Raw genomic sequence first — 11,573 nt, 5'->3', positions numbered from 1 at the left:
CCTTGATAAACATACCTAGCAAGACCTACATATCTTAGTAACCTCATTCTGACATATATTGTCAATAAATTCATCAATGTGCATTTTTTAAATATAAATAATAAATAAGTATCAAATATAAATAAACTAAACTGAGTGTTGGACAAGGTGTTGTTTTAGGCAATTCTAATTCTCTGTTACTGTTTGACTTTGGAATAATTTTGTTCTGTGAATCCTTCGCATTAAAATTCCAACAAGACTTGATAGCATTTTGTGTCAACTTTTCCACTAAGTTTCAATCAATGTTTATTCACAGCAAACAAGAGGTGGGAATCCGGAGGAAAAGGATGCCCTTGAGCGTGCCAATGCATGGCAGGGTTAAAACCTGATAAAGAGAAAATAACGTGGAGAAGGACGATTGATTTGCAGCCTGGTGCGGCTAGCAAAAGTTGCCTTTTGTAACTCAAGCCCCGGATCCAGGGGCAAGTGTATCAGTAGTCAACGATTGGAGAATATGCAAAAAAGATTATGGCGACAACACCAAGCTGAAAGGTTGACCTTTTTTAATACTGGCTCCATCTGACTGGAAGCATGGTGGCTTTTCTTGGGTTCGATGTTTCCAATTCCACTGTGATCCTGTCGGGCATTAGGTTTTCCAATGCCACCAATGACAGTGAGGTCTGCAGCATCACAGTTGAAGGTGTGCGCGCTCAGCATTTGAACATTTTTCTCATCTCTCTAGCCCTGTGCCTCGTTGGCACACTGCTGGCCAACCCACTGCTTCTCATGGTTATTTTGTTGAAAAAAAGTTTCCGTCGGGAAACAAGGTATCTGCTTCTGGCCAACATACTAGTGGCTGACCTCATTTTCCTCTTCCTGAACAGCTTTATAGCAATTAGCATTGCAGTGCAGCAGTGCATGCCCAGTCTCCTTTGTGACTTTCTAGTTATTGGGCGGACTATATCTGACTTCAGCAGTGTCCTAACCATTACCGTTATGGCGATTGATACCTATATAGCAGTTAGTTTGCCACTGCGTTACGTGGCGATAATTCACCCGTCACGAACTGTCAAACTTGTAATTGTGATTTGGATTCTTGCGTCAGTCTACCCATTCATCTTATTAACTGCGATCCTGGCAAAGCAGCCAGCTCTCAGTCATGGCCACAAGATGTGTCTCATGTTGCTGAGCCCAAATATGTGCCCCTTCAGCCGCCAGTTCATATTAGGTATCAACATTTTCCTTGTGTTCAGTGTTTTGACCTGTTTCTTGCTGGTGCTGTACTGCTACATCATGCTGTACTGTAAAACCAGGGGCTCAGGCATCTGGGACAGCCTCAACTCCAGGGCAAGAGTGACCCTGCTGATACATGGAATCGTGCTCTTCCTATATTTTGGTCCCTGTTTGATTTTCAGCTTGGAGATAGTATTCAGCGACTCACATCTCATCAACGCCAGCACCAGAATGTGGCTCTACAACATCAACATTCATGTTTTCATGATGATCCCACGACTGCTGTGCCCTTACTTATATGGCCTGAGGTACAGAGAACTTGCAGAGGCAGTCAAGAGGCTATTCATCATTGGAAGGCATCGCGTACATGCAATAAACAGATAGGGGCCCCATACTTTCTTCAGAGGCGTCGTCCAGATCTTAAAAGTCAGTTTTGGAACGTGGCATGGTCGACGCTACCCATCCCAAATTGCCCTTGAGAAGGTGGTGATGAGCTGCCTTTGGGATGGTGTATGACTTGGATTGGAACATGGAGGTGCCGGTGTTCCCATGCATCTGCTTCCCTCGTCCTTACAGGTGACAGAAGTCACAGCTTTATTCCTCTACTGACTCAAGGGTGGTTCAGTTACCCCCGCTCGCACGCTTCAGTGCTCAGCCTGATCCACCAGCGCAATGTCGGAGCACAACATGCTCCTCTGATTGCAGACTGAATGTCTGGTGAAACCCAAGATATACTTTCTTCAGATCAGCTCTCGATGGAGCAGATATGTCTTTTGGGAAGGTGATCCAATTCCCCCTGGGATCGATTATCTGTCCCTAGCAAAGATTTTTTTTTCATTGGACTCGGTGATACAAGATCTCCTGAGATTGTGCCTTGACCCCAAGTAGAATCTTGGGTTCCTGTCTTATTTTGCCTGTTGATACTTTTGTTCCTGCCCCTTCTCAACTGTCAGATAAAATGCCAAAGACCAATGTGGACAAACATTCAGACTGGGTTAAAATGTTTGAAAACTGTTCTGCCTTAAGGATTACTGCCCAGACCTGGTTGATATCTTAAAATGGGGTCTCGCTGTTGTTTTACTGAATGTTTTACTGGAAACAGTGTGGCAATTTGTCATGAAAACTTAAGCATGTTTAATATATTACTGGAGATATGGTACCTTTTATTTGTGCATGTAATGATCAACACATACTGGGAGACCATCTGCTGATGGTCATGATCAATTAGAGAATGAACTGTTTAATAAGATCAAGAAGATTCCATCATTTTTTATAGAAAGTTTGGCACCCAAGGCTGCTTTTTAAAAAAATATTTTTTATTCTCCTCATTTTCTCCCAAATTTACACCCACCAACAATAAACAATAGTCAGTAACAAATATGTAAATCCCCATATCAATAACAACGATCCCATCCTCCCACCAAACCCCGAACATTAGACCGCATGTTCACATAAACAAATGACAAAAAGGAATCAGTAATCACCCATAGTCACCATTAGCACACCCTCCCACTCACCCCTGAACTAATGTTTGATGTTATCCAGTTCTTGAAAGTGCATAATGAATAATGTCAATGAATTGTAGAACCCCTCCATTCTTCCCCTCAGTTCAAACTTAACCTTCTCAAGTCAAGAATTCCAACAGGTCCCCCTGCCATGCCAGGGCACAGGGTGGAGAGGTTGCTCTCCAACCCATCAGGATCCACCTTCGGCCGATCAATGAGGCAAAGGCTATAACAGCTGCCTCCGCACCCGTTTCTAATCCTGGCTGATCCGACACCCCGAATATGGCCTCCCGGGGGCCCGGGTCCAGTTTCACGTGCAGGAACCCAAGGCTGCTTAACGTACACTCTTGAAATTAATGCTGGAGTCATTTTGTTTGATGAGGTCCCAGATCAGTAGCACGGTAGCATTGTGGATAGCACAATCGCTTCGCAGCTCCAGGGTCCCAGGTTCGATTCCGGCTTGGGTCACTGTCTGTGCGGAGTCTGCACATCCTCCCCGTGTCTGCGTGGGTTTCCTCCAGGTGCTCCGGTTTCCTCCCACAGTCCAAAGATGTGCAGGTTAGGTGGATTGGCCATGATAAATTGCCCTTAGTGTCCAAAATTGCCCTTAGTGTTGGGTGGGGTTACTGGGTTCTGGGGATAGGGTGGAGGTGTTAACCTTGGGTAGGGTGCTCTTTCCAGGAGCTGGTGCAGACTCGATGGGCCGAATGGCCTCCTTCTGCACTATAAATTCTATGAAAATCCAATCTCTGGGTTTGTTGATTTGACAGGTCACTTAAGAAGTTGTAGACATCTTGGTCTTGGGTGATTGCAGTGGGAATGATCGTCAAATTGCTTCTGCGCTCGTAAGTCCCCACAACTCAAGGAAGATGCACATTCCCATTGGGGTCCTGAGCTGGCTTTTACAGAAATGCACAGCTGCACATCAGAGATTTCCATTGGAGGGTATTAGAGTTGGGAAGACAGAACATGCACCCGATTATGGCCCACTCTAAATGTTGAGTGAATGGGCAGAGGGTTAGGGTGAATGGATGGGTAGGTGGATGAGAGTAGGTGAGGTGAGCAGGTGGTGAAGTGGGTAGGGTTGGTGCGGTGAGTAAATGGGTAGGTGCATTTGTTGGTGAGTGCGTAACTGGTCAAGTTCGGTAAGGGGTAGCGGGCAAGTGGGTAGTGGGTGAGCTGAGTGAAGTGGGTAAGTGTGTTAGGTGTGCAGGTGGGTGAGTGGGTACTCTTGTCAGGAGAAGGTCAGATAAGGTCAGGATGTTGTTCGGGTATTTGGGAGGGTAGTCAGGTGTTTGGACAGGGTAGTGTTGAGGAGGCAGTTAGGTTTGGTTAGATGGATAATCAGGCGATAGGGAGGGGTAATTGTGTTTGGCGGTTCGTTGGGTCTGGTCAAGGGCAGTAGTTGGGTGGGGGAGGGGGTATTTGGATTGGAGCGAGGGTGTAGTCGGGTGGTCAGCCGCGGTAGTCAACTCGGGGGTTGTCGGGAATGCAGAGCAGCTGGGTTCATGGATCATAGAATTTAAAGTGCAGAAGGAGGCTATTCGGCCCTTCGAATCTGCACCTGCCCTTGGAAAGAGCACCCTACCTAAGCACACACCCCCACCCTTTCCCAGTAACCCAACCAAACCTTTTTTGGACACTAAGGGCAATTTAGCATGGCCAATCCACCTAACCTGCACATTTTTGGACTGTGGGAGGAAACCGGAGCACCCGGTGGAAACCCTCGCAGACACGGAGAGAATGTGCAGATTCCGCACAGACGGGAATCGAACCTGGGACCCTGGAGCTATGGTAAACACTATGCTACCCTGCCTCCCCCCCCCCCCCCCCCCCCCCCCCCCCGTTGTGGAAATCAAGTGATTGAGGGAATAATTAGGTAGCTGGGGGGTTGATTGAGTGGTCAGGAGGGGTGATCAGGTAAAGTCTGGTGTGAGAGTAGTTAGAGGGAGGTTGGGGGTAGTCAGGTGGTCAGAGGGAGTGGTCGGAAAGTGATGGGATAGGATGAGGGTCAATTATGCCGTTATCCAGGGGTTAGACTAGGTTTTAATCTGTCTAACATTTCCTGGGTAACTGTTGAAGTTAGTCCCATGGAACTGTTTGAAGTTTCCAACTCTAGCTCAGGGTTTGCAGTGGGCTTCAGGAAACAAAAGCATTGCCCATAGGAAACAGGTAATTTCCATGGAAGAACTTCCACGGGGTTCTGATCCGGAGACTGTAAGAATTAATTCTATATAATGGGAATGCTGTTGGAGGGAGGGAGCTGAATCACTGAATCTCATTGCAGAAAGAGTGGCCTGTGGCAGAGAGAAAAGGTAACTTACTTTCATCATAAGAACGATGTATATGCTATCAAACGTATCACGGAAAAGTCTTATGTAAGCACTTCCTTTAGCGTTTTGGATGAGAATTATGATCATTTCTGCCTGCAGATTTGTACAGAATCTACAGCACAGAAACAAACCATTCGGACAAACTCGTCAATTGTCCACACAAGCCTTCTCCCATTGCAATTACCTCCTCACACCCTGGCCCTTATATAGATCTGTACTCTTTATCCCCCCTCGTGTATGCCAAATTGGCCGGATTATCCTGCTATGAGCAATGCTGCAGGCTTAACCAACATCGCTGCTCCAGTGACATATCTCACGTTCAACTGTGTGGCTAAAGAGTCAAGAGCCTTAACCATTTGACCACTTTCATTTTTGGGTAAATTTTCTCTCTTGCTGATTGGATTGGATTGGATTGGTTGGATTTGTTTATTGTCACGTGTACCGAGGTATAGTGAAAAGTATTTTTCTGCAAGCAGCTCAACAGATCATTCAGTACATGGAAGAAAAGGGAATTAAACAAAATTCAAGAAAATACATGAGAATACATAATAGGGCAACACAAGATATACAATGTAACTACATAAGCATTGGCATCGTTTGACGCATGCAGGGTGTAGTGTTAATGAGGTCAGTCAATAAGAGGGTCATTTAGGAGTCTGGTGACAGTGGGGAAGAAGCTGTTTTTGAGTCTGTTTGTGCGTGTTCTCAGACTTCTGTATCTCCTGCCTGATGGAAGAAGTTGGAAAAGTGAGTAAGCCGGGTGGGAGGGATCCTTGATTATGCTGCCCGCTTTCCCCCGGCAGCGGGAGGTGTAGATGGAGTCCATGGATGGGAGGCAGGTTCGTGTGATGGACTGGGCGGTATTCACGACTCTCTGAAGTTCCTTGCGGTCCTGGGCCGAGCAGTTGCCATACCAGGCTGTGATGCAGCCCGATAGGATGCTTTCTATAGTGCATCTGTAAAAGTTGGTAAGGGCTAATGTGGACATGCCAAATTTCCTTAGTTTCCTGAGTGAGTATAGGCGTTGTTGTGCTTTCTTGGTGATAGCGTCGACGTGAATGGACCAGGACAGATTTTTGGTGATGTGCACCCCTAGGAATTTGAAACTGCTAATCATCTCCACCTCGGCCCCGTTGATGCTGACAGGAGTGTGTACAGTACTTTGCTTCCTGAAGTCGATGACCAGCTCTTTAGTTTTGCTGGCATTGAGGGAGAGATTGTCGTTACACCACTCCACTAGGTTCTCTATCTCCCTCCTGTGTTCGGACTCGTCGTTATTCGAGATCCGGCCCACTATGGTTATGTCGTCAGCAAACTTGTAGATGGAGTTGGAACCAAGTTTTGCCACGCAGTCGTGTGTGTACAGGGAGTAGAGTAGGGGGCTAAGTACGCAGCCTTGCGGGGCTGATGTGACCATCAATTCACAAGACATGTGATTGGAAGTGAACAGTGGTTTTAATAACCTTACAACAGAGCCTGCCTGCGACGAGATGAACTGGCAGCAGGCTCACGACTTCAGAGCTTTATACTTCTGGTTAGTGGGAGGGGCCATGGGCGGAGCCAAGGGTGGAGCCCAGTACAAACTCCTCATCTCCCCCTATGGGCAGAGCCACGCAACGGCTCGTATACAGAGCCCACAAGGACACAATACATATAATAGAACACAGTGTGAATTACTAGGTTTATAATTCACCAGACTTGCACCATTTGTAAATGGTACTGGGTGGAGCTCAGTGATAATATTATAGCTGTCACAAACCTTGTGATCTTTGACAGTCCAAGTACTGGGGAAAACTGCTTTAACTGTATGTTGTTGCAGACTTCAGCAATGTGTCAATGTGTTATAGGGGATTTTGCTACCTGTTATCTGTCATCTTTTTTTGCTCTCAGTGATAGAAAATTGTGAAGTGGTAGACAGCCCAATTTACATTCAATATAGCCTGAAAGTTTAAGATTGATTTGGTCTGCTCTCTTCATCTTCAATATCCCCTCAGCTTATTCCATCTTCCCCAGTGTTCCTCTCAGTTTTCTTTTCATTCCTATCCACCATAAGTCAAATGAAATGTCTGAATTCAATAAACACCCCATCCTGTGTCCACTGCCTAACCTCAATGTATCTATCTATGATTGAGGGACCTGATTGAGGTCTACAAAATTATGAGAGGTATGGACAGGGTGGATAGCTTTTTCCAAGATTGGGGGTGTCGATTACAAGGGGTCACGATTTCAAGGTGAGAGGGGGAAAGTTTAAGGGAGATGTGCGTGGAAAGTTTTTTACGCAGAGGGTGGTGGGTGCCTGGAACGCTTTACCAGCGGAGGTGGTAGAGGTGGGCACGATAGCATCATTTAAGATGCATCTAGACAGATATATGAACGGCCGGGGAACAGAAGGAAGTAGACCTTGGAAAATAGGAGACAGGTTTAGATAAAGGATCTGGATCGGCGCAGGCTGGGAGGGCCGAAGGGCCTGTTCCTGTGCTGTAATTTTCTTTGTTCTTTGTTCTTTGTTATAACAATGTATAATCAATTTGTTGACTATAACAGTGCTTTGAAATTCTAGACTCCCAGTGAAGTCAACAGGCAAGGCAAAATGTGATAAATTTATGACACAGGAAAGTAACTGTGACAAGCACACATTAAAAGTAGGCTTGCAGGTTCAGCAGGAGGTGAAGAAGGTAAATGGAATGTTGGCCTTCATAAGTGAAGGATTCGAGTATAGGAGGAGGGATGTCTTGCTGCAATTCTACAGGGCTTTGTTGGGACCACACCTGGAATATTGTGTGCAGTTTTGGTCTCCTTATCTGAGGAAGATGTTCTTGCGATGGAGGGAGTGCAGCGAAGATTTACCAGACTGGTTTCGGGGGTGGCGGGACTGACGTATGAGGAGAGATTGAGTTGGTTAGGATTATATTCCCTAGAGTTTAGAAGAACCAGGGGGGGATATGATAGAAATTATAAAATTCTAACAGGACTAGACAGGGCAGATGGAGGAAGATGGTCGGGGAGTCCAGAACCAGGGGTCACAGTCTAAGAATAACGGGTAGACCATTTAGGACTGAGTTGAGGAGAACTTTCTTCACACGAGAGCGGTGAGCCTGTGGAATTCTCATTGTATGTTTTCAATAATGAGTTAGATATAGCACTTGGGGTTAAAGGGATCAAAGGATATTGGGGAGAAAGCAGGAACAGGTTATTGAGTTGGAAGTTCAGCCATGATCAAAATGAATAGTGGAGCAGGCTCGAAGGGCTGAATGGCCTCCTCCTACTCCTATTTTATCTGTTTCTATGTCTTGCAACAAATGTAAATTTACTGATTGTCACATTAATTCCTGTGCTATGATTCTGCTGTATATATAATAAATATGAAAACTCTTTGATGGAACCATCAATTCACTAGACACGTGCTTTAAGATATGAACAGTGTTTTTAATCTACTTACTACAGAGCCAGCCTGTTACCCGTTGAACTCTCGATGAACTGCAGGCTGGCTCTGGACAAGGGTATTTATACAACAGTCCAGGGGGAGGAGTCATGGGCGGAGCCAAGGGTGGAGCCCTGTACAAACTCCTGAGCATTCCCAGAGCTACTCCCCCTAGTGGTTGGATAATGCTACTGCGCTTACAATGGTATTGGTAAATACAGTGTGAATTACTAAGTTACATTCACCACACTCCTCACCAGAGGGAGGGTTAAAATGCTGGATATAATCGATTCATTAAAGTAATTCTCCATTAGCCTTCACTCCTGGTGGATCCCTCCAATCGCCAACACGCACACACATTATAGGGAGGCAAAGGTGTTGTGGTGTTTGCACTGGACGAGTGATCCAGGGACCCAGGACAATGTTCTGGGGACCCCACCATGGCGGATGGTGAAATTTGAATTCAATAAAAATCTGGAATTAAAAGTCTAATGATGACCATGAAACCATTGTTTATTGTTCTATATATTTCACTATAATATTCTTTAGAGATTGAAATCTGCCATCCTTAACTGGTCTGATCTACATGTGATTCCAGATCCACAGCAATGTGGTTGACTCTGAAATGGACCAGGAAACCACGTAGTTGAAGGACATTTAGGGTTGGGCAATAAATGCTGGCCCATCCAGCGACACCCAAATCTCATGAATTAATGAAAAAAATTAACAAGACCTTCTGTTGGAATTTCCATCAAAAACATTGACCGCATTTCCAACGGTGTCATAGTTAATGTGTGGCTTGACAGACACAGGACAAAAGGCAAGTGGATAGTTTGGGCACACTTGAAGACAAAAATGAAGCTAAAATATTTGGATAGGGGTCGCACCAGGTGGCACAGGGGTTAGCACTGCTGCCTCACAGCGCCAGGGACCTAGCTTCAATTCCGGCCTTGGGTGACTGTGTGGAGTTTGCATGTTCTCCCCGCGTCTGTGTGGTTTTCCTCCAGGTGCTCCGGTTTCCTCCCACGATCATAAAGATGTATCTCTGCCGCATTTAAACTCCTGTCTCAGTGGGGGAATCTTTCTTTCGCTGCCTTTTGGGGGGGGGGGGGATTGGTATGAATGGTTCAGAAGTTTACCTTTGTAAAAGCCCTCCATCTATAATTCCATCTGGAAAAATGAACTGATAGGAGTGACCACAAGAGGTATTGGTAATGACTGGATCTCATCATGTTACAGTGTCTGAGGGAGGAACGTAAAGGATGCCATGTGCATAACGTCTCAACCCATCTCTGGATGTTTGCTTTTTAATGTTACAAGCACTGTGAATGTTCAAGAATAGGTTTGGTTCTGTGTTTTATTTTCCCAGGTGCAATATTTCTTGCAGGTTTGCTTGCAGGAAACTACAAAAGGTCATGAACGTAGCCCAGTCCAACATGCAAACCAGCCTCCCATCCATTGACTCTATCTATAATTCCCGCTGCCTCGGAAAGGCAGCCAGCATAATTAAGGACCCCTCGCACCCCGGACAAACCCTCTTCCACCTTCTTCCATCAGGAAAAAGATACCAAAGTTTGAGGTCACGTACCAACAGACTCAATAACAGCTTCTTCCCTGCTGCCATCAGACTTTTGAATGGACCTACCTCGTATTAAGTTGATCTTTTCTCTACACCTTGCTATAACTGTAACATTATATTCTGCAATTTCTCCTTCCTACCTATGCACGGTATGCATTTTTTGTACAGCATGCAAGAAATAATACTTTTCACTGTATAGTTATACATGTGACAATAATAAATCAAACAAAATCAAATTTCTGGCAGGTAGCAGAGGACTTCCTGTCCACCTTATCAATGCTATTGTGGATGACATCAGTGGTACAATTATCTCAAATTATCTGACAATCAACAAGATTGTTTTCTTGGAACTAATAAGCTTGCTATTGACTCAGCAGGTTACATGATGCAGGCTCGGAATATATTGGGTATTGAGTCAGAATGACGTTTACAATTTGTGATAGCGACCCAATCAAAATATTTTCTATAATACAGGTTCATTACCTAATACTGTACACCAAATTGGACTATATTGTATAAGACAGACAAAGGAACATTACATCTTGGGTATTGAGTCAAAGAATGCTCTGTAATACAGGTTTGATATATGTTAATTGCTGAATAAATGCGCAATATATAAGTTTACGGTTTTGGGATCTTTTGACCAATTTTCCGCAAGAAGGATTTGGCACAAAGATATTTGAATTTAATGTGTTTAAATTAATTTAATTAAATAAATCTGAGATAAAAGCTAGTAGTATTATAATGAGGTGGCTTTAACCCCTCGTCTCCATTGCAAAGGAAAGCTTTCTCCCCTTTCTGGCTAATTACAGTATGAGATCAAATATTGGTACTGACCCAATTAGACAGGTTTTTGAAAGCTGAGAAGTATTGAGCCCCCCAAAAAGGCTGCATCATGGATACACAACATTAACGCGAGCGACGTGATTCACTGACATGCAGCACAGAATGTTCATAGTGTTTTCCATTGGTACACAAAGCCAAATTGTACCAGATGGACAAAGTGAATCGGAGCCCAGTTGTCGCTGTGTGCATTCGTTCCCTGCAAATGAGTTTAACTAATTCACACCAAGCCTCATCTCATCACGTGCTTGTTTGGGTCCACATTCAGAGAGACTGACGAACACGGGAAGGAGATGAATTTCTAGCATAGATTGCAATGGAGTACTCTTGTGATATCACCAGAGTGGACTTACCTGGCAAGGGTGAAACTATGATCAAGAAGACGGTTCGCACAGGACAAGGCTAGCCCATTGAACTTCTGGTGTGCTGACGCCTGCGCTGTCCCCAAATGCAAAATTTGTGATAACAAAGAACAAAGAACAAAAAAAAGTACAGCACAGGAAAAGGCCCTTCGGTCCTCCAGCCCTGCACCGCCCATGCTGCCCGTCTAAACTAAAATCTTCTGCACTTCCAGGGTCTGTATCCCTCTATTCCCATCCTATTCATGATGCTGTACAAATAGAAAGAAGGCAATATGCATTAACTCTCAGAAAAGTAAGATTCTCGGATCACTTGAAGAA

General features: G+C 44.9%; 1 protein-coding gene and 1 pseudogene across 1 annotated transcript; both read left to right on the top strand.

The window, feature by feature from the left end:
* Positions 1 to 570: 570 nt before the first annotated feature.
* LOC119975611 (probable G-protein coupled receptor 148) lies at positions 571 to 1,596 on the top strand. Its single transcript, XM_038815400.1, has one exon. It carries the CDS (start codon positions 571 to 573, stop codon positions 1,594 to 1,596), a length of 1,026 nt encoding a protein of 341 aa, XP_038671328.1.
* A 9,642-nt stretch (positions 1,597 to 11,238) lies between these two features.
* Positions 11,239 to 11,360, top strand: LOC119976863 (annotated as a pseudogene).
* Positions 11,361 to 11,573: the final 213 nt, after the last annotated feature.

The sequence above is a fragment of the Scyliorhinus canicula genome, chromosome 13 (assembly GCF_902713615.1).
Source record: "Scyliorhinus canicula chromosome 13, sScyCan1.1, whole genome shotgun sequence".
NCBI classification, from domain to species: Eukaryota; Metazoa; Chordata; class Chondrichthyes; order Carcharhiniformes; family Scyliorhinidae; genus Scyliorhinus; species Scyliorhinus canicula.
Note: the sequence above shows the minus strand (reverse complement) of the source record. Positions and strands in the feature narration are given on the sequence as shown.

What these genes read in the sequence shown, in the direction of transcription:
- LOC119975611 (XM_038815400.1), top strand. Translation starts at nt 571, where the DNA reads ATGGTGGCTTTTCTTGGGTTCGATGTTTCCAATTCCACTGTGATCCTG.